Here is a 24013-nt window from a genome sequence, read left to right on the forward strand (position 1 = left end):
CAGTTGTTGGTTTCCTTAAAGGGGCGGTTCACCTTTAAGTTAAAGGGATACGGTCATGAGAAAACATGTATTTTTCAAAACGCATCAGTTAATAGTGCTGCTCCAGCAGAATTCTGCACTGAAATCCATTTTTCAAAAGAGCAAACACATTTTTTATATTTAATTTTGAAATCTGACATGGGCCTAGACATATTGTCAGTTACCCAGATGCCCTCAGTCATGTGACTTGTACTCTGATAAACTTCAGTCACTCTTTACTGCTGTACTGCAAGTTGGAGTAATAACAACCCCCTTCCTTTCCTCTCCAGCAGCCTAACAAAAGAACAATGGGACGGTAACCAGATAGCAGCTCCCTAACATAAGATAACAGCTCCCTGGCAGATTTAAAAACAACACTCAATAGTAAAAGCCAAGTCCCACTGAGACTGATTCAGTTACATTAAGTAGGAGAAATAACAGCCTGCCATAAAGTACTTCCATCCTAAAGTGCAGGCACAAGTCACATGACTGGGGCAGCTGGGAAACTGACAATATGTCTAGCCCCATGTCAGATTTCAAAATTGAATATTAAATAAATCTGTTTGCTCTTTTGAGAAATGGATTTCAGTGCAGAATTCTGCTGGAGCAGCACTATTAACTGATACGTTTTGTAAAAAACATGTTTTCCCATGACAGTATCCCTTTAACTTTTAGAATGTAATAGAATCACCAGTTCTAAGCACACTTTCAATTGGTCTTATTATTTTTTAAAGTTTTTAAATTATTTGCCTTTTTCTTTTGACTCATTCCAGGTTTCAATTTGGGATCACTGACCCCATCGAAAAAACACGAATGCTCTCTAAAGTTACAAATGTATTGTTATTGCTAATTCTTATTATTCATCTTTTTAGCCACGTCCCTCTCCTATTTATATTCAAGTCTCTTATTCAAATCAATGCATGGTTGCTAGGGTAATTAAAACCCTAGCAACCATATTAAGGAAATTGTAAACTGGAGAGCTGCTGAAAAAAGCTAAATAACTCAAAAACCACAGACAATAAAACATGAAAACCAATTGCAAATTGTTTCAGAATATCACTTTACACAATACTAAAAGTTAACTCAAAGGCGAACAACCCTGTTAAAGGCAGGAGACTTAAATGCCTTGTATTCCTGATGCAGCTTGAGATGGTAGGCAAAGCAGACTGTCTGCTTACTGAAAAGTGTTGGTTGGTTGCCTGGAGTGCACACAAGCAACTGTTGCAGAAAACTCTAAATGGGATCAAGCCAAAGGTGACCTTGCATGTGTATTTAAAAATAACTTGTTTTCGTTACTCACCTACTATGTGTTCAAAATAGTGACCAGCAACAACACTCACACTGTAAACTCATTACTGTATAATTATTGCCCTTAAGGCATATGGCAACCATTAGGGCAAGTGGCTTTCAGTCTCTGTTTCGCACAGTTCCAGCTTATAAGAAGGGCGACTCTATGGGGCAGATTTATTAAAGGTCGAAGTGGAAACTAGTTTTTAGTCAAAACTCTCAAATTCCAATAGTGAATTATCCAAACTTGATTCGAGTTTAAATTAGAATTTTCAGATTTATCATAATCTGGCCCTTTTAGAACTCAAATTTGTCTATTCGCCACCTAAAAACTGCTGAATTACTGTATAAGTCAATAGGAGAGGTCCAGGGATCAATGGTAATGTTTGAATCGAGCTTTTTTCAATTCTAATTGAGTTTTTCGAATTCGAATCAAATTTGATTCGAGTTTTCAGGTCAATTCAATTTGTCCCAGCTGAAAAAATTTGATTTTTATAAAATACATTTTGATTGGTCGAATTTCGAATTTTTGGGAGTTTTAAAAACTCACATGAATTAGAAATTTGATAAATGTGCCTCACCCTCTATAAGTCACAGCGCTAGTTCCAAAAATATTTAGAAAAGCAAATGAACATTCATAGTCATTGGATTAGAGGAAGTTGACCCCACAGCTGCTTCCATAGCTAACGAGAAAACCGTTCCCCCCCAGCCGCTCTGTTACCTGCGGCGTGGAAAGGGGGTGCAAGACGGATTTTTTTTTGGAGGGGGGCCCGGTGCATTCTATATACGTCACTGCACGGAGTATTCTGCACTGTTGGTATATATATTGCATATATAATCTCTACCTACATACAGTTACTGCTAGACATCTAGGGACTAATGCACAATGGAAAATACATTTTTACATTCTTGACATATATCTGGAATCTAAACTCCCAACCATTTACATGTAGTGACACCTTTGCAAGCCATATAAGCCTAACTATAGATTTTAACATTATAAAGAAAAACTGGTAAAGGGTCCTTTAATGCCTAGCATGAAGGGTGCGGAACATTCCTGTGGGAATCCAGCGTGCTGAGTCAAGTCTACCAGATGGAAAGCTTGGCCAGGCATAGTGCCAGCAGCACTGAAGGTGTGCCAGTCTGTTACTAATCTTCAGTGTGCAGCTGGCAAGGATTCTCAGGGATTCAGCTCTCCAGGGAACAAGTGGTAACCAAATATTACATTCAAAAATGTAATCTCATTGGGTTGTGCATAAAGAATAAAGGTGGCCATACACGGGCAGATTAAAGCTGCCGATATCGGTCCTTTAGACTAATTTGGCACCTTATCTGTCCGTGTGGGGGCTCCCGACGGGTCCTTACGATCAATATCAGGCCAAAAATCGGCCATATGTCGATTGGCAAGTTTGATTTTTTTTTCTGCAATCCTGGACCGCGTAGGCTAATTGATGTGGTCCTGCGACCGGTAGGCGGCCATTCATAGCATTGTAATCCGATTGTTCGGCCCCAGGGCCGAACGATCAGATTCACCCGATAACACCTAGCCATTAGTGGGCATATTGGGTTAAGATCCACTCATTTGCCAACCTTGCCAAATGAGTGGATCTAATAATGTATGGCCACTTTAAGGCACAAGGTCTCTGTGAAAAGGATTTGGGCACAGCTAGGGTTGCCACCTGGCCGGTAAAAATGATGGTTGATCCCAAAGTTATTAATAGGGACAAAAGATAAATATATAGCAAGGCCGGTATTTATTTCCAGAAAAGGTAGCAACCCTAGGCACAGCAAACGTTGCTCTAAAGCAGGAGTAGGCATACTGAGAGAGAAATAAAAGGAACTGCATAACTATAGAATAATTGTATCGACCACTTGTCCGGCGCTTAAAGGGCACGTGACTTTGGGGTTCGATTTGGTAAAATCTGAATCGGCTAAAAAAAGAACTTTGTATTTAAAGAAGAACCAGGCAACCACAGCCCTTTAGCAGTAAAGATATGTGTCTCCAAAGATGCCCCAGTAGCTCCCTATCTTCTTTTCTGCTGATTCACTGCACATGCTCTGTGCTGCTGTCACTTACTGAGCTTAGGGACCCACTCAATACAATATACAGTACACATAGAATAGAAATGTCACACTATAAGGCGGATTAGTAATTAATACAGATAATTACTACATGGCAGCACAGAAACCAGTGCAATTAGCATCAGAATTTAATAATTAGCCCTGTAGAATCAGCTTATATTATAGGCCAAACTCAATTTCTGCTTGAAAATTTGCGACAGCCCCTGAGCTTAGCTTCTCAACAGCTGCTCAGATCCACTGAGCATGTGAGTGTCACAGACACTTTCCAAGATGGTGACCCCCTGTGACAAGTTTGAAGTCCTGGATCATTGCTGCTATTGACAAGCTGAAACTTTAATATGGTGCAATAGGTTCAGTATATAAAATATGACATTTTTGGCCATATTCATCTTTAGGGTTTAGTTCTCCTTTAAAAGGGGTTGTAAACCTCCAAGTAAAATTTTAGTATGATGTAGAGAGTGATATTTTGAGAATTTACAATTGGTTTTTTCGTTTTTGAGTTATTTAGCTTTTTTATTCAGCAGCTCTCCAATTTGGAATTTCAGCCATCTTGTTGCCAGGATCCAAAATACCCTAGCAACCATGCACTGATTCGAATAAGAGACTGGAATATGAATAGGAGAGGGTCCTTGTTTTTAGATGGGGTCAGTGACCCCCATTTGAAAGATGGAAGGAGGCAAATACTTTAAAAAAACTATTAAACAATATGAAGACCAACTGAAAAAAAAGACCACCTCAAAAAAAATAGAAAAAAAAAAATAGAATACCATTTAAAAAGTTGCTAGAATTGGCCGCTCTATAACATATTTCAATTCAAAATCGGGAATCCATATAGTTAATCAGCCAGGCCCAAGGGACTCGCCCCAGTTCAGGAAGGCATTCAACTACAAAAAAGTTTATATCAAAAACGATATAAGTCCCAAGGCCTCTTCAAGTAAAAAATATTAATTTATTGTTATTCATATTAAAACAGTATGTACTAGCTACTGTTTTAATATGAATAACAATAAATTAATATTTTTTACTTGAAGAGGCCTTGGGACTTATATCGTTTTTGATATACGCTCTATAACATACACAGGTTAACTTGGGGTGCAGCACCTTTTTAATAATATTACAATAAGCCACTTTCACACAGGTATTTGTGCCATATTTTGAACTAAATATTATTCCCTTTCTGGATTTTAGTCCTATCTACAAACAGTAGATATTGGAGAACACCATTGAAAAGTGTTTTTTGTTTTTGTTTTTTTGTTTTTTTACAGAGATGAGCAGGTTTTTGTGTCACATGATATGCCCTAAGGTGCAAATAACCAAGGAGGGGCAGAATACCTGTGTAATATGATATGTATGTTTACAAGGTGAAGTCTGCTTGTTTTACTGAACCAGACCATTTGTCCCTCTGGGCAGTGAGAAGAGCCAACCGACTTACTTCTCGTTTCTTAATAAAGGATGGAAATAAAATATACAACACCTGAGTTTATTTCAATGACTAAATTATTGAAGTGTGGATATTAAATCTCTTGCACACAAATGTTAAAATAACACTGCTATACCATAATTACCCTATAATACACAAGAGCCATGAATATCCTGTAAATTATAAAGCGAATAAATCGAAATGACATCAGAACTCACCGTTTATAACTGATGACATAAGAACTCACCATTTATAAGGATATAATTTACAAGATATTCATAGCTTTTGTGTATCATATCCTTATTAACAGTGCTTAGTGATGTAATTCTGTCACATGACTCACTGAAACTTGTGTATAAAATAAATAAAGCCCCCTCCTGTTGCAAAATATGAGGATATTAGAAGTCAACTCGGAGTTCCATGATCTGTATAAAAACACTTGGCCTTCTGCCTTGTGCTTTTATATAATCATGGAACTCCTCTGTAACTTATAATATCCTTATATTTTACAAGAGGGGGTACTTTATTCACTATATAAACAGTGCTTAGGGATGTCATCGGTCATAATCAGAGCTTAGTGATGTCATTTCTGTCACATGACTCACTAAAACTTGTGTATTATAATAAATAAAGTGCCCCTTGTTGCAAAATGTAAGGATATTAGAAGTCACCTCGGAGTTCCATGAACTTCTCGGTAACTTATAATATCCTTATATTTTACAAGAGGGGTTACTTTATGGACTACATCACCCCATTTACATGTACAGCTGGCCATACACCATAAGGTGGGCTTCACCCAAATTGGAAGTAATCCAAATGTTGGCCCCAAAGCCAAATTACTGAATTACAATAGAATATGAGTTGTCGAAGCAAGGACCGCATCAACTAGAAGATGTGGTCCTTGATCCGAAAGGGAAGATCAAACTTGCTCAATTGGTATCAGGGCATCTTTGGCTAGATACCAGCAGAATGACCTATCAGAGGGCCCCATACATGGGCAGATAAGGTGCCAAATCAGTTTCAAAGACCCAAATTGGCAGATTAAATCTACCCATGTATGATCTCTTTTACACAAGCTTTAAGGTGGCCATACACGGGCCGATAAAAGCTGCCGACAGACCAAGTCGGCAGCTTATGGGCCCGTGTATGGGGCCCCCTCGACAGGCTTTCCCGATCGAGATGTGGCTGAAAGTCGGCCAGATCTCGATCGGATGGGACTAAAAATCCCGTCGGATCGCGGCCGCATCTGTTCGGTCCTGCGATCCGACCGCCCGTAAAGCCACTGTTAGGATCCGATCGTTGGGCCCTAGGGCCCACGAGCGGATCAGCCTGATATTGCCCACCTCAAGGTGGGCATATCGGGGAGAGATCCGCTCGTTTGGCGACATCGCCAAACGAGCGGATCTCTCTGTGTATGGCCACCTTTAGGAGTGTTGTGTTGTTTTCTACAATAGAGTTTTATTATTGCATTATTTGCTCTGCCAAAGGCTCAAGTCTCTCTCAGTCTCACAACTAAAGGTGGCACTGGTAAATATACCCACCAGATAAGCACTTATTTGTATAATGTTGGCCCTAGGTTGTTTTTGTATTGCTTAAAGTGCTTCCTAGTGGTAGACATGAGAATAGCACCCAAGCAGGGAATAGCAGGGGTTCTCCTGCGTTGGTGCTATGCTCACCACTTTTAGCAATGTAAACAAATCCATACCTCCAAACATTTTGGAAATAAAAAGCGGGACAAAAAAAATTGCTGTGCGTCTAATCTCCCGAACTGCCTTTCCGCCGGCTACAATTTAAATCGACGGTGAGGTGGCACTCGGAGCGTCTCGTTTTCCGAAGTTGCCTCACAAAGAAACTTTGAGCGACTTCGGAAAACGAAGAGCTCCAATTGCCATCTAGCCGGCAATTTAGATTATAGCCGGTGGGAAGACAGTTCGGGGAGATCAGTCGCTCGAAGAAGAGGCGATTAGTCAACGGGCGATTAAATCTCCCCAAATCTTTGCATGTCTCTGCCCTTAGGGTAGGGGCACACTGGGCTACACTTTAGTCACACTCGCCAGGCGACTAAATCTCCCCAAATCGCCCAGTGTGCCCCTACCCTTAATGTATTCACAGCATAGGAAGCCTGTAGTTTAGGTTTCTATCAGAGAGATATGCTTCTTTGTAGTAATTGTTCTACAGAGCAGACACAGTCAACATTGTGTTGCGCATATGATAAGCGATTACACATCTACTGAGTAGGCAATTTCAGTTATTTGGTTTCATATTAACTACAAAGTAACATGTGGCACAAAGACGGTACAGTCTGGATTTATATTTTATCTGTTTCTGAAGAGAAAGAAAAGCCTTTTTATCACCTGCCCTAAAACCTAACAAGAATAGATAAGCCATGGTGGGAAGTCAGGGAAAAGACATTCTGCAGTGTTACAGGAAATAACAGTTACTGAGCAAAGTGTCTTGTTGGAAGGCACAGATTGTACTTCTGTGTGATAACAAAAGCATGATCGACATTCCCCGCAGAAAAAAATAAAAAAAATAAAGGAAGAAACAGACATGAGGAAAAAATAACTGTGTACAATGCACACAAACACTGGTCTTTTTTTAAAGGGAAGTTACTCTGCAATCTGCATAGTGCGCCATTTAGAACCCCTTCCTGGCACAACAACCATCAAAATCAGAATTTATAAAATAACTCCATTAAAGTGGACCTGTCACCCAGAGACAAAAATCTGTATAATAAAAGTCCTTTTCAAATTAAACATGAAATCCAATTTCTATTTTTTATTAAAGCATTCATAGCTGTTGTAAGCTCATTTAAAAAACTCAGATGTCAATCAAATATTGTCTGCCCCTCCTCTATGCCATGGGCATAGAGGCGGGGCAGACAATTACTTTCACTTTCCATTCAGCACTTCCTAGATGTCACTGCTCTCCACACATTCCCCCGTTCTCTTTCCCATTTAATTGTGTAGCCAGGGCATGGGAATGGACATCGGGAACCCCAGTCTGGTGCACAAACAAGATTCTGAGATGATACAAGGCTTTCCTTAATAACAGTGTCCACAAAATGGCTGCTGCCTGCTTGCTATAATTTTGAATTCCCAGACTGAAGGAAACAAGATTCAAATCATTTAAACAGTGTAATTAAAGTTCATTTTGCTTGACTAATGTGATAAAATAGGATTTTGAATAATTTTTTTGGGTGACGGATCCCCTTTAACTGTATTTCTGCCTCTCAACTACACTATTGAAGGTTAATGTGTAGATGGCATAAGTTTGGGGGAAGGTTTGTATTTACTGAAAAGTTATACAGGTATGGGGTCCGTTATCCGGAAACCCGTTATCCAGAAAGTTCCAAATTACAGAAAGGCCATTTCCCATAGACTCAATTTTATCAAAACAATCCAAATTTTTGAAAATCATTTCCTTTTCCTCTGTAATAATAAAACAGTACCTTGTACTTCATCCCAACTAAGATATAATTAATCCTTATTGGAAGCAAAACCAGCCTATTGGGTTTATTAAATGTTTACATGATTTTGTAGTAGACAAAGTATGAAGATCCAAATTATGGAAAGATCCATTATCCGGATAGCCCCAGGTCCCAAGCATTCTGGATTACAGGTCCCATACCTATACCTATACCTGCTTTACTGCCTTTGGTCTGTATTCCTGGTGTGATCAAAACAGAAATGTTGTCCTTCTTTAAGTTAGGGGTTCTTTATTTACATTCTTATATTCATCTTAAGGCACATATATGCTGTGCAACTGAATGCCTTAAGGTCAGTGGACAACGGGGAGATTTATCGACCGCAAAAATTTATGCACGACTGCGGGCGATACATCTCCCGGAAATGCGTCTCCATGGGAAATAACTGGAATCGTCGGTGATAAAAACAACACATTGCTTCTTTCTTCCGATAAATTGGTTTTATCGCCGGCAATTTCAGTTATTTCTAATGGAGATGCATTTTGGAAGATTTGTCGTCCACGGTCGTGCATAAATAATCTCGGGTGACACTGCCCTCAAAGGGGTGGTTTACCTTTAAGTTAACTTTAAGTCTGTTATAGAATGGCAAATTAAGAAACTTTTCTTTTCAATAGTTTTTTATTGATTTTCCAAGAAAGGAAAAAGGTTTTACAATCAAGCAGTGTCGTCAGGTATTTTCAAACAGAGGAAAACAGAGAAGAGAGAAAGATATTAAGAAACTTTTCAATGAGTCTTCATTATTTATTTTTTATAGGTTTTGAATTATTTACCTTCTTCTTCTGACTCTTTCCAGCTTTCAAATGGAGGTTACTGACCCCTTGTAAAAACCATGCTCTGTAAGGCTACACATTTATTGTTACATTTTATTACTCATCTTTCTATTCAAACCGTCTCCTATTCATATTCCAGTCTTGTATTTAAATCAATGCATGGTTGCTAAGGTAATTTGTACCCTAGCAACCAGATTGCTGAAACTGCAAACTGGAGAGCTGCTGAATAAAAAGCGAAATCACTCAAATTTGCAATTTGTTTTAATTTTTATTTATAGTTTTTGAGTGATTTAGCTTTTTATACAGCAGGTCTCCATCTTACAAATCCAGCAATCTGGTTGCTAGGCTCCAAATTACACTAGCAACCATGCATTACTATTAATAACCGACTGGAATATGAAGAGAGAGGGCCTGAATAGAATGATGATTAATAAAAAGTATAATAAAATCTGTAGATTTACAGAGGATTGTTTTTTAGATGGGGTCAGTGACTCCCTTTTGAAAGCTGCAATGGAAAAGAAAAAGGCAATAATGAAAAAAAAACCTAAAACAACAAATAAATAATGAAGACCAATTGAAAAGTTGCTTAGAATTGTCCATTCTATAACATATTAAAAATTTAACTTAAAGGTGAACCACCCAGGGTGCCAAATGTTATGCACCCCTATTGATAATAATCATTTACTGGATACCCAAGGCCAATGCAGAAACCACACTGACTAGGGTACTTCTTCTGTTTTTTCATTGGCCCCAGGATGATGTATGTGTGATACGTTAATAAACCCAGCTTTTTTCTTAAAGTTTGGCTTTTCGCTCAACTGTGCATGCATGCATACTGAACATGAAGAAGGAAGAAACAGTTTGCTCTCTGGTGCTCTCTTACAAGTACCCTGAGCCAGTGCAGGTTTCTGCCAACAGGAGCATCAGCTGTGGGTATCAGGCAATTGTCCAAACGCAGGAACAGTTGTGATTACAGCATTTCCCATTCACTTTCACTTTTCTCCTCCTCCTTTGGAGAGAGATAGAAATTTACTTTTGTGCTATTATTCTTTGGATGTACGGTTTGATATTGCACGATGGGGCTATAAGTCGCTACAGTTAATAGTTGTATGGGGCCCCATGATTTCTATTGGTGGCCCTGCTTGTAATCCAATCGTTTGGCCCTATGGATTGGATTAGCCTGATATCGCCCCTGCCTTTGGTGCGTATATCGGGGAAAGATCCAAATCTCGCCAAACTATCGGATCGTATAGTGTATGGCCACCTTTAGAACCATACACCCAGTGACATAGGTTTGTCAGCTACTCTTTATCTGATAGATTCATTTATGTTTTCTACTCTTCTTTAACATTATTGGTATGTGGTAAATTATCTGTGCACTACCCACTATGAAAGCAGAGGGACTTCAAATTCCAAAATTCATCACTTTACAATGAAAGGAAGAGAGGGAGGGGGTTACATTACACTCTCAGCAAAAGGGATGTTGGGAAAAAGCTCATTGGAGTTTGTATGGTTTCCTTCAACCTGTGGAATCAGGTGTTTTTCCTGTGGGAATTCAGAATATATATATGAACCTTTTCAACATAAGCCCAAGTGAATGAGCTCGTGCCAAAAAGGGATGCATATTTTCTCTTTAGCTATTACAGTGGAAGAGGCAGACATGTTCCTTATAGATATAAAAATGTGCCAGTTTGCTTTCTGCCTGTTGATGTTGGAGTGCCCATGAAAACACTGGCTTTTACTGTGAGTCACGAATACTTTCTGGCGTTACAAAATTTCAGCAGTAGGAAAAGACATTATCAGTGGAAAAAGACATGAAAGGAAAGTAACAAGAAGAGAAGGTGATTATTTATAGGATAACATGTAAACAGAAGGAATTTGGAGCTATTTATCAGCAATAGAAGAAAAGCCCGGAGGGATAGATATATATAGATATATATAGATATATATAGATATATATATATATATATAGATATATATATATATATATATATATATATATATATATATATATATATATATATATAAATAAGGCTGAAGTCAAAATGGTTTCACCTCTTTTGTTCTGACTTCACTGACAAATACTTTCTGGTGTCGCAATACCCTGTTCATAATGAGATGACCTATGGGCGGCAAAACAAGTGCCAGCTGCTTGTTCGGTTCCTTTAGGTTTTGCATTCATATACTATTATGGCAATATCCAAAGGGAAATAAAAATGAAAGGGGATATAAATTGTAAATAGAATTCTGCATAGTGAAAGCAACGCATTTGCAACAGTTTTTAAGTTATTACAGAGCTGTGGAGTCGGGAGCAGTTTTGGGTCACGAGTCGCCAAAAATGTACCGAATCCGACTTCTAATGACTTTAAATACAAGCACTGAAAACAATCAAATCAGATTTAAGAGCTTCTGTAAAGGAGGATATGGCAGAAGCAATTCTGTTTCTAAGAACAATACTTTAGTTAATTATGGATTATATTACAGCTATTCTACAGCTATCTTGCCAGGTTCAATTGAAATAGAAGTTGTTTTAGGTTTTCCAATTGTTTTTGGTTTATGTAGTTTAACTTTGATTTTGGTTTAAAATTACCAAAGGATGTGGTCTATAAATTTGAGCATTGGCCGTGATAAAATGCCTTGTATGTTGTGTACTTAAATTCTTTCAATCAACATGGAAATTACATTAGGAACAGTAACACAAAAAAAATTAAAGCATTTTAAAGTAATATACTGTTAGCATTCACTGGTAAAAGCTGTATGTTTGCTTCAGAAAGACTACTATAGTTTATATAAACAAGCTGCTGTGTAGCCATGGGGGCAGCCATTCAAGCTGTAAAAAAAGGCACAGGTTATATAGCACATAACTGATAAGCCCTGACCAATACAATGGTGTTTTATCTACTCTATGTAACCTGTGTCTTTTCTCCTTTTTCCCAGCTTGAATGGCTGCCCCATGACTTCACAGCAGCTTGTTTATATAAACTATAGTAGTCTTTCTGAAGCAAACACACAACTTTTATCGGTGCAGAGCATCAGTTTATATGGTTTATATATCGTGCAGAGCATCATTATATTTTTTATAACTTTGATACACTTTCAGTTTTTTGTGTTACTGTTCCTTAAAAAACAGAGGGTTCGGAGACGAAGGTACCATAAACTGAGGAGTCGGAGAATTTCAACTCCACAGCCCTGGAGAAAGATAGAGCCTGCTATCAAGATTTTTTATTAATTTCTAAATAGTAATTTATTGATAAATTGTTTAAAAACGGTGTTATCTCTATTTATAAAATGCTAAAGACATACTGATGAAGTCAGACCCCTGTTTAAACTAGTGACGCACAAAATCCACTATTTTGGATTCGGCCGAACCCCCGGATCCTTCACGAAAGATTCAGCCAAATACCGAACCAAATCGGAACGCTAATTTGCATATAAATTAGGGGTGGGAAGGGGAAAACATTATTTACTTCCTTGTTTTGTGACAAAAAGTCCCTCCCCGCCCCTAATTTGCATATACAAACTAGGATTTGGTTCGGCCGGGCAGAAGGATTCGGCCGAATCCCGAACCTGGATTCGGTGCATCCCTAGTTTAAACCCCACTTGATAAATCAAGCTATATTGCTGGGGCATCTAATCTTTCTTAACACAAAAAGCCTGCTATCAACAAGCAATGATATTTATAAAAACACTAAACATTTGCAGTTAATTTACATTGGAAAGCTAAGTAGAATAAATTTTTTTAACTAGGCAACATTTTATTTGGGGAGTTTATATCCCCTTTAAAAAACGAACAAATTTTCATTACAATGTGTGTACCGTCCATAGCATGGCATAAGGTGCTACTAAGCACGTCTGCAGAATGTAAATGTATAGTACACAAGTCTAGGTAAGTGGTTAATTTGTTTTTATGTATGTAATATGTACAACCTGCTGGTTTCCAGCTGTCGCTGGTCTACAACTCACATCAGGCCCACTGGCCTCCAGTGGAACAGCCCTGCCATTTGAATATAGAAGCAATGCAGTGTAAAACAGTGATAAGTTTATGATAAAGGTTATTATACCTCCGGGGCTGGGAACGACATTCTTCTTCTCCGCTGTCTGCCTCCTGCAATGAGAAACAAGATGATTAGGACTTGTTACAAAGCAGTTAGGATTCCAACATAGGACTCCATGGAGCTAATTTGCAATCACCAGGATTGTTTTGCCATCAGCAAGGATTTCTGTTAGCTTAGTTAACATCAAGCACTAGGTACAATCTAATTATTACATAGCAAAAGCAGAGCCACAAAGAATGACGAACTGCTGGTTTCAGTAAGACCCTATGGCTAGTACCACATGGGGCGGATTCTTGGCCTGCAAAGTCCACACAGGGGTGACCCTGACACCTCTGCCGCCACCCCCAACTTTTCGGCACCAGAGGGGGTAAGGTCGCTAGTGCAGGAGTAGAAGAGCTGGAATTCCAGTTTGACGGCTCAACCCGCAGTCCCGGGTTTGTTACCGATATGTCCCGACTTTCTCTTTGATCTCCTGCACCGAACAGCCAGAAACAGATACCACGTTTCTAACTTAATTGGCTTTTGGCAGAGTCCAGAATAAATACTGTACTTAGATACTTTTGTAACAATTTAAGATAAGCAAAGTACAATTTAAGATAAGCAGGTCTCTTGGGGAAACTGACTTGCAGCTTAAAGGGCAATTCACCGTCATTAGCAAAACTGTAATAGCACATAAAAACCACAGATATGTCTTCAATGTCTTTCATAATCTGCCAAATTTTCATAATGTCAAATAATGTTAAAATAATGTCAAATAATCTGCCAAATTTTCAATGTCTTTCATAATTGGCCAAATTTTGTAAAATGGACAGGGTAATTAGGGGTGTGGCCACAAGCATGGGCATGGCCAAAATGTTTTGTCCCTCTTTCTATTTCCAAAATATTGAGGGGGATGCCACAGGACAGCAAAGTTACAATCGGAGGGGCTATTTTTCATCCAGCGCTTATATGCAGGCGGAGAAACAGACCAGCGTGGCCATAGGTTGTTCAGACCTTTCTGCATAATGAGTTCCAGATAACAGATCCCATGCCTGTACACAGTGAAACAAAACACACTGTAAACAGACCAGATTCTATATGTACCATGGAGAAAAGCTGGCATAGATTTCATGGTTTCCTACATGAACAGAAAATCCTGCCAATCAAAGTTGCAGCCGTGTATATAGCCACCAGTCCCAATGAGAGGCATTAGCCCAAGTGAAACCCGAGCAAATTAGTAAGGGGCATCTATTTAGTACATGAGCGCAGTTTTTGAATCATCACTTTAAACCAGACACAAACAATTCCCATAATTCATTATGAAGGGCAATTTATTTAGATACGTAAAAATCCAATGGAGTCTGCTCAAATACCAGTGGTCTGCACCCTACAAGGTGGCACCTCTAGACGCACACAGGTCTGGATTTGTGGAGAGGCCACCGCGGCCCGGCCTAGAGTGGCAGGATTTTAGGGGCGGTATGCTGCCCAACCACACCCACATTTGTTTAGATGCTCAGGAGATAAAATTGTTTTTAAAATTTCCTGTGTGCCAATTTTTAGGCCAGACAATGAAAATTTGCGCGAATTAAAGGGAGGGGACAGGAGCGACAAACATCAGCGGCCCTAGGGGTGCCCACTATGTAAATCCGGCCTTGGATGCCCAAGGATCGCAACAGATGGGCAGTATTTCAGATATAAAGGATAACAGAGAGAATTAAAAGAATCCATACAAATTACAACAGTTGCTAAAATAAACACACCAGAGAACATAATACATTTTTTTTATGTTTAACCACAGACTGATTTTTGAGGTTCTCCAACAGGAGTAAAGGTGAGGAACCAGACTCGTATATGATGCAAAGGGCTGCACCTCTATATTATGTAAGGTCAGAGCCCAAAAAAGCATAAAGTGTTCTGAAATGACCATATTCAGCAGCAGCCAAGCCAGACTTCTGGGCTCCAGTACAGTGTTTAGTGTGCACATTATTTAAGCTGACCATACATATGGAGATCTGCTCGTTTGGAGACTTCACCAAAAGAGCACATCTCTCCCCGATATGCCCACCTTGAGTTGGGCAATATGGGGCCGATCTGATCGTGGGCACTGGGGCCCAACAATCAGATCACAACCAGAATCAAACACTTACTGCCAGCAAGAGGGTCTACTCTATGTGTAGTAACCAGCTGTTGTGGACATTTTGGTTAAGGGCATTCCTGCTGTTTTGCCATTGCCTTAGGATTCATATTCCCATTCCTGTTTCCCTCTTCCTGCCTAAGCTTAAAGCAAGTGTGGAGCAGGGATGTGTTACAAGTCATGTTTTAATTAATGTACTAAAGTTCCTGTGCTGGTCTGACTGCTTCACCTGAACTAACACAGCAGTATCATTTCACCCACTGTTAGCCAAGCAGTTTATGACACTATGCATTACCCAGACAGAGACCCCACAGAAAAACCATAGATACCAAGCTTATGAACACAGCTGAAACACATGTTGCTTGTGAGTCTCATTCAGTATACTACGGATTGCAAGCTCATGGGCTCAGAAGTTCCAGTGACCCACCAGAACATAGCATTCTTTGGTAACAGCCTTAGCATCTACTTAAAGTGCCCACAATTCCTGTGTTTGTATTTATTCCTATAAGCAGGAACAGGAAGCTTCCTGAATCCAACAATAGTTGTGATTATTATAACCTGAAAGTCAGACTTTTATTTAATGCTTGGGCACCAATTAATTTCCCAGTCATAAACAGACTGGCTACCAATTTACATGAAAGATTACTGTCAAGCATTACCTATCAAGTTAACGGTTTCCAAAGATTTACTTAATCATATTAGCTCTGATCCCATCAACATGATCCAGTATGTATTGGTTAATCTGGTGTAGGCATGAGCCAGATAATTCTCTATTCCTCTTTGCTCCGCTGTGTTATTATAAGAAGGTTAAAAAATAGAAAAATACACAGAATTGAAATAAAGACCAACTCAAAATACTTAACATGCTAAATGTTAAAGGTAAACTTGCCCTTCAGTCTTATCCTCCATTTAATGGGAAAATGAAAAATAATAATAAACACAAGAGAGTCAGCTTCTCTGCCCATGTATGGGTCCTGTCAGACGGCCTATTTGATAGATATCTGGACTAAAACTGGGCAGATATCTATTGGCAGGTTTAAAACCTTGTCCAGAGGGCCAAACAATCTCATCAGCCCGATATCAGCTAGCAGCACAAGCTGAGCATATCAAGCACAGATTCAATCAATTGGAGACGCCACTAAACCAGCGGATATTAACGGGGTGGTTCACCTTGTAACTTTTAAGATGTTATAGAATGGCCAATTCAATTTGTCTTCATTATTTATTTCTTCTTCTGACTCTTTCCAGCTTTCAAATTGGGGGTCACTGAACCCATCTAAAAACCAAATGCTCTTTGGCTACAAATGTATTATTATCGCTACTTTTTATTATTCATCTTTCTATTCATCTCCTATACACAATCCAGTCTCTTATTCAAATTAATACAGGATTTCTAGGGTAATTTGGACCCTAGCAACCAGGTTGCTGACACTGCAAACTAGAGAGCTGCTGCATAAAAAGTTAAACAACTAAAAAACCACAAGTAATAAAAAATGAAAACCAATTGCAAATTGTCTAAGAATATCACTCTCTACATCATGATTCACAGTTAACTCAAAGGTGAACAACCCCTTTAATAGCACATAGGTCTTTTACATTCTCCTGCCATAGCTTCAGGTCACAGAGAAGTCTGTGGAGGCAACCTACTATGTATTCTTCTTCAGAAGTACAGGTATGGGACCTATTATCAAGAATGCTTGAGACCTGAGGTTTTCCCGATAAGGGATTTTTCTGTAATTTGGATCTCCATATCTTAAGTCTACTAAAATAACATTTAAACATAATTTAAACCCAATAGGGTATTATATCATAGCTGGAATCAAGTACAAGGTAACGTTTTATTACTACAGAGAAAAGTCACCGGTGTCAAAAAAATGGACACCAGCATCCGTTTTTTGGCGCATTTTCGATGGCGCCATTTCGCAAAATTTTCACAGTTTCATGAATTTCGCGGGAAATTCTCAAATTTTTTGTTGAAATGGCCCAAATTCGCCTATCACTATTCTTTACTTCTCAGATGTCGTGTGGCCCAATGTATACAATATACTGTTAGCATAAACCATCAGAAAAACTTATTTTACTAAAAAAAAAATAAAAATAAAGAAAGAAAGAGAAAGAAAGAAAGAAAGAAAGAAAGAAAGAAAGAAAGAAAGAAAGAGAGAAAGAAAGAAAGAGAGAAAGAAAGAAAGAGAAAAAGAAAGAAAGAAAGAGAAAAAGAAAGAAAGAAAGAAAGAAAGAAAGAAAGAAAGAAAGAAAGAAAGAAAGAAAGAAAGAAAGAAAGAAAGAAAGAAAGAAAGAAAGAAAGAAAGAAAAAGAAAGCAAGCTAATTGGGCTACTTACAATGTGGTCCCACAAAGTTTTCTTTGCTGAAAACTTTCAGCAAGCGCCACCCAGTGGCACCAAGCACAATCAATCATCAGTAATGGGTTGGGTTAAAATCTAAATCTGAATGAGTAAGTATTAGAACGATAAATCAGTGGCAAAACCTAAACTGGCTGTCAGGAAACATGTGGCACAGCTTGGATGAGTGGTTATTAATCTTTTTGTTCGGGACACACACCACCTGTAAATGTTGAGCTTAAAGGGAAAGGGAGCTCTCTGCTGGACACAAATAAAAATTCAGGCTTAATATGCAAATACAATTTAAATTTTTCTTAGCGGACCCATTTCAAACACAATGACACAAGTTTGGGTTGCATTCCAGGAATTGCTTAGATCAAAGAAAAAAAAAAAAAGATCCTACAGCAGGTAGGTAGTTTATACAAAGGAAGCTTGCAAGAATGAACTGCAGCTCCCACCAGTGCAAATAATTGATCCTTGGGTCTGTAGTTCACAATAGATTGAGAGCTGTATGGTAGGCATCTGCACATAAGGCAATTAATGGGGTGGTTCACATTACAGGTAACTTTTAGTATAGAATGGCCAATTCTAAGAACTTTTCAATTCATTCGTTATTTTTTGTAATTTATTTATTTAGCGTTTTTGAATTATTTGCCCTATTCTTCTGACTCTTTCCAACTTTCAAATGGGGGTCACTGACCCCCATCTAAAAACAAATGCTCAGTAAGGCTACAAATATATTGTTATTGCTATTTCCATTACTCAGCTTTCTATTCAGACCACTCCTATTCATATTCCAGTCTGTTATTTAAATCAATGCACGGTTGCTAGGGTAAATTGGACCCTAGCAAACAAACTGCAGAGCTGCTGAATAAAAAGCCAAATAACGCAAAAAACACTAATAAAAAATGAAAACCAATTGTACATTGTCTCAGAATATCACTTCCTAAATCATCCTAAAATTTAACTCAAAGGTGAACAATCCTTTTAAACATATAACTCCGTTATCAAACATTACTATCTAATTCAACATACTCGGGATTTAAACGGATATTTTCTTTTTTTTGGTTGTCAAAAGAAAAGAAAAGGACCAAACAGGAGCTTGGTGCGCTGACAGGGGAAGCCTGTAAATACTTCTGTACAAATGATAGCAACGATGATTGCTTCTGTAAAGGTCAGAATGAATGACACAAGGGACACATATATATCAGCGCAAACAAGGCCAGTGATATGTTGCTGCTCATAAAGCTCCCGGAGATAGAATGCAGCCAGCGCTGATGGAAAGTCTTGCAAATGAAATGTCACAGACACAAGATGGGGATTTGTAAATGTCTGGGTCAAGCACCTAGTGATCTTCTTAAATCATAATAATAATTATGAAGCCAGTCATACCATTTGAGCAAGAGAATACAAGTCTACACCTAAAGAAGGAGAGCTTATTATAGGTATAATCAAGCAGTAAGGGTAGAACTACACTGCGTTTTGACCTTCTGTTCCGAAGAGACGCAAGGAAGCGAAAGCGTCATGTCGGATGCGCCAAATCTAAGGTAATAGGAATGTCGAACGTTGTTGCAGCGTGCATGCGACACGCCACGACTGTCGGATGTGAACGCTGCATGTTGCATCGTCATCCGACAGCCATGTCCGATGCACGCTGCGGCAACATCCGACATTCCTATTACTTACCTTAGATTCTGCGCATCTGACGTGACGACTGTGCTTCCTCGCGTCGCAACGGAAGGTATCACGATTATATCAAAACACCCGTGTAGTTCTACCCTACATCTCATCTCAGGTACAAGAGAAGGATAAAGAACTATGGGCAAGTCTCAGGCTATGTCACATTAGGGTGACTGTTACAATTTCCCTTAAAGGAACAGTTTAGTGTAAAAATAAACACTGGGTAAATAGATAGGCTGTGCAAAATAAAAAATGTTTCTAAAATAGTTAGTTAGCCAAAAATGTAATGTATAAAGGCTGGAGTGACTGGATGTGTAATATAACAGAACAGAAGACTTCTTCCTGATTTTCAGCTCTCTAACTCTGAGTTAGTCAGCAACTTGAAGGGGGGCCACATGGGACATATCTGCTCAGTGAGTTTGCAATTGATCCTCAGCATTCAGCTCAGAATCAAAAGAAACAGTAATGACCCATGTGGCCCCCTCAAGTCTATGATTGGTTTCTGCCTGATAACCAATCAGTGGAAACCAAGAGAGCTGGCTATTATGTTAGACATCCACTCACTCCAGCCTTTTTACATCACATTTTTGGCTAACTATATTGAAAACATTTTTTATTTTGCACAGCCTATTTACTCAGTTTTTATTTTGATACTGAACAATTTCTTTAAAACAAAATGACCTGTCAACACATTGCGTGCCCACTGATGTGATATGCTCGCCAGCGCAGCAGAGTATGCTTCCCTTTCTGCCAGGATCTGCCATAGGCAGACTGCTTCCCATTCTTTTCAAAGGGACAGACGGAGAGGGACGTTTTGCCCACTGAGGGCAGCAAAATACCTATTGTGTTCAATGAGAATTGCATGGAAGTTCCATTAGGAACAGCTGGTGCTTTGCCAATTGCCAATTTCACAGCAGCAAAAACATGGCAGGCAAAACCCCAAAGAGAATCAATGTTATAAATATTTGTGTTGGTTAGCTGCTTCTACAAAACTTACCCATGTGAAGAGCATCTAATAATTTATTCTAATAAATAATCGAACTGGGGGAACATCTAATAATATAACTGGAAATCTACAGGGCCAGATTTACCCTGAGGGTGCCCAGAGGCTGGCGTCTGCTATCGCCCTCTCCCTCCCACAGGATTGCATGCATGCGCATTCTTTCTTTGTACCAGAGCAATACTGCAGCTGTAACAGGAAGAAGTGTGGAAGCAAAAGACAGAACTCTGTCTGTTAATTGGCTCATGTGACCTAACATGTATGGTTTGTATGGATGTACCGTGAATGGTAGGATCCCAGGGGGCGGCCCTTATTGTTTGAAATGGAAATTTTCTATTTAGGATTACCCAATGGCACATAATGATAAAAAAGTATATTATGTTTATTTACATGAAGCAGGGTTTTACATATAAGCTGTTTCATGCACAATATATTTATAGAGACCTACATTGATTGGGGGGGTATAGTTTTCCTTTAAGTTCCGCTTTCTGCTCTACTGTGTATGTGCATCTGCGCAAATAAAAAAAGAAGCAGGAAGATGATCGCTCAGTGGTGCTCGCTGAGAAGTACTACGTGCAGGTGCGGTTTTCTGCTCTTAGACACCAGTATCAAAGTAATTGATTATAATCCCTGGGGGGTGCCTAACATTTGAGACCTGCCAGGGATTTAACCTTTCCTTGTTCACCTTCCAAACACTTTATTTCTAGGGAACAGTCTGAAAACAACTGAACTGGAAAAAAAAAAAGACTTTTTTCAATTACTTTCCTTTTTTTGTTTTTTACGGTTTACTTTAAAAAATCTATGTTTAAAGTTTAATATTCCCCATTAAGTCTGGCAGCTCAGTAATTCAGGCACAGACTTTAAGCGGTTACAATTTTGCAACATTTAGTTTTCTCAGCAGGGACAAAGGTAAGAAATGTATCAACACTAAGGGGCAGATTTACTAAGCTCGAGTGAAGAATTCGAATGTAAAAAAATTCAAATTTCTAAGTATTTTTTTTAGGTACTTCGACCATCGAATGGGTCAAATTCGATCGAATCGCATGATTCGAACGATTCAAAGTAAAAATCGTTCGACCATTCGATAGTCTAAGTACTGTCTCTAAAGAATACTTCATACTTCGCCACTTTAAACCTACCGAGCTGCAACGTTAGACTATGGGGACCTTCCCCAGCGCTAAGCTTTTTTCATTGAATAAAAATCCTTCGATCGATTGCTTAAAATCGTTCGAACCGTTCGATTCGAGGATTTTATCATTCGATCGAATTATTTTTTTTATTCGATCGTAGCATTTGCACTAAATCCTTCGAATTCAATATTTGAATTCGAAGGATCTTACTTCAATAAATCTGTCCCTAAATGTATCAATTTAGAAAAGTTTACACTTACATATAAGAAAAACAGTCACACATGGAAAATAGAAAGTAATTGGAAAAAGTCTTCATTTCTGGTGAACTATCTGAAACCAACTGAGCTGTTGGAAAGTGAACAACCCCTTTAAAGGGGAGAGCGAATGATATCTATCATCATACTACAGGTCCAATAATGGTAATACCAGCTAATAAGCATTCACTTTCAATTTAGAAACAGATCTTGGAACAGCCCCTCCATTTACCACTTTGGGTCCACTAGGTGGTTGGCCCTTATACAGTAATTTCTTACTAAAAACAACCTAAAATGGCAGCCTGCTTGCCTGTATTGTACTCCTCATTTCTCAAAGCTGCATACACTGTATTCCACAGTGGGTAGTGTATTGGGAGATGCCTGGAATCACTGTGAAAGTGGTGAGTTCTCAATAAACATGAGTGGCAGGCACAATGAATGAATACATGTGAAAGGACTGCGTTGCTACCCTTGGGTAATGTAAAGTTTATTGCAGTTTGTATTTTCATATTAAAATCCAGATATCTTTCACTGATATTTGCCTTTTCAGAATTGCTCTTTACGGATCTCTCCTATTTCATATAAAATTATCATCTCTAGCCAACAAGTAAAATTGACTTTCCTGAACATATGGTTCTATTTATTGAAGCCAACAAAATATGGGTATCTAGGCAACCGCACCGAGCATAGCGATCCTTCGGTGAAGGGGTTTTGCTCTACAAGCGACGGCTGTGGAAATTTAATATGGGAGTCATTATGCTTTCACATTTCTCATGGAAAATTTTGCATATTTGAATAATGCTGATTCTGAGTACATATCTTTTTGAACTAATATGATGTAATTGCTGCAATTTTCTTGGCCAATTGACTACACCATAGGGGCACAGAGTGTGGGCTACCCCCCATCCCGAGGAGGGCAAAAGCAATGGATGGGAAATGCTTGGCTCAAATGCAATTTAGGGTGTTATTTGGAGGGACAGGTATGGGACTTGTTATCAAGAATGCTCAGGACCTGGGGTTTTCCAGATAACAGATCTTTCCTATTTTGGATCATCATGCGTTAAAGGACCAGTAACACCAAAAAAAAATGCAAGTGTTTGAAGGGAAGGACAATATAATGTACTGTTGCCCTCCACTGGTGAAACTGATGTGTTTGCTATAGAAACACTACTATAGTTTATAAAAACCAGCTGCTGTGTAGCCATGGGGGCAGCCATTCAAGCACAGGACACACAGTAGATAGCAGATAAGTTCTGAAAAAATCCCATTATATACTAGAGAGCATGTCTGGTATCTGCAGTGTATCCTGTATTTTCTCCTTTTTCAGCTTTGAATGGCTGCCCCCATGGCTACACAGCAGCTTGTTTATATTAACTATAGTAGTCTTTCTAAAGCAAACAAACCAGTTTTATTAGTGCAGCGCAACATTACATTATATTTTCATTACTTTAAAAAAAACTTTCATTTTTTTGGATGTTACAGTTTTTAAAGGTACTGTTTTATTATTACAGAGAAAAAGGAAATCTTTTTTTAAAAAATGTGGTTTATTTGGATAAAATGGAGTCTATGGGAGATGTCCTTTCCATAATTCGGAGCTTTCTGGATAACAGCTTTCATACCTGTACATGCTTGTCCTGTTATACATAATCCTGTAACTGTAGTTTTAACCTCTCCCAGCAGTTCTGTAGAACTATTGAGGCAACATTTATCTGTACAGAGGGGTTGAAATGCGGCGGGTACATATTTATCTGGTGTATGGCAAGACAGGCATACCAACAAGCACAATAGTAAATGTGAAGTTCTGAAATGCTACACAACTGAGTTGAAGTACGCTCAAACTGTGGGGTATTATTCTCTAACAACAAGGGGTTGTCATACACTTTGCACAGGATTGACAATTTTTAAGTTACCCTGATTCCTTAGTGAAAGGATTGTTCTCATATCTAAAGACTGATAGCAGAGACTGTATTTCTTAAAAACCCATGTAATGCCAACCTGAAATACATCACTGTGCTATAAACCTCTTAGTTCCACAACAATGTAGCTACAATACATGCACAGAATGGCTTGCCACGACACCAGGGAATCTCCCAGTGGGCCTGCCAGTAGGACCATTCCTTTCATCTCTGTTATTTCTGCCATACAGATATGCTATACAAATACATGTATGTTTTAAACAAAATGGTTCACAAAGTAAAGGCAAGTATAAGGGCAAAGGAGCTCACATACAACCTAGACCAGGGGGTCCCCAACCTTTTTTAACAGTGAACCCCATTCAAATGCAGTTGGGGGAGCAACACAATCATGGAAAAGGTCCCTGGTCAAGCCAAATAATAGCTGTGATTGGTGTGGTAGCCCCCTTTGTGGACTGGCAGCC

General features: G+C 38.8%; 1 protein-coding gene across 1 annotated transcript in view; it reads right to left on the reverse strand.

The window, feature by feature from the left end:
- ssh2.L (slingshot protein phosphatase 2 L homeolog) overlaps positions 1-24013 on the reverse strand; it is a 135921-nt gene that overhangs the window by 68145 nt on the left and 43763 nt on the right. The window contains 1 exon segment of the mRNA NM_001096832.1: positions 13126-13169. Within this exon segment, the coding sequence (NP_001090301.1) occupies positions 13126-13169 (44 nt within the window).

Source organism: Xenopus laevis, chromosome 2L, assembly GCF_017654675.1.
Source record: "Xenopus laevis strain J_2021 chromosome 2L, Xenopus_laevis_v10.1, whole genome shotgun sequence".
Classification (NCBI taxonomy): Eukaryota; Metazoa; Chordata; class Amphibia; order Anura; family Pipidae; genus Xenopus; species Xenopus laevis.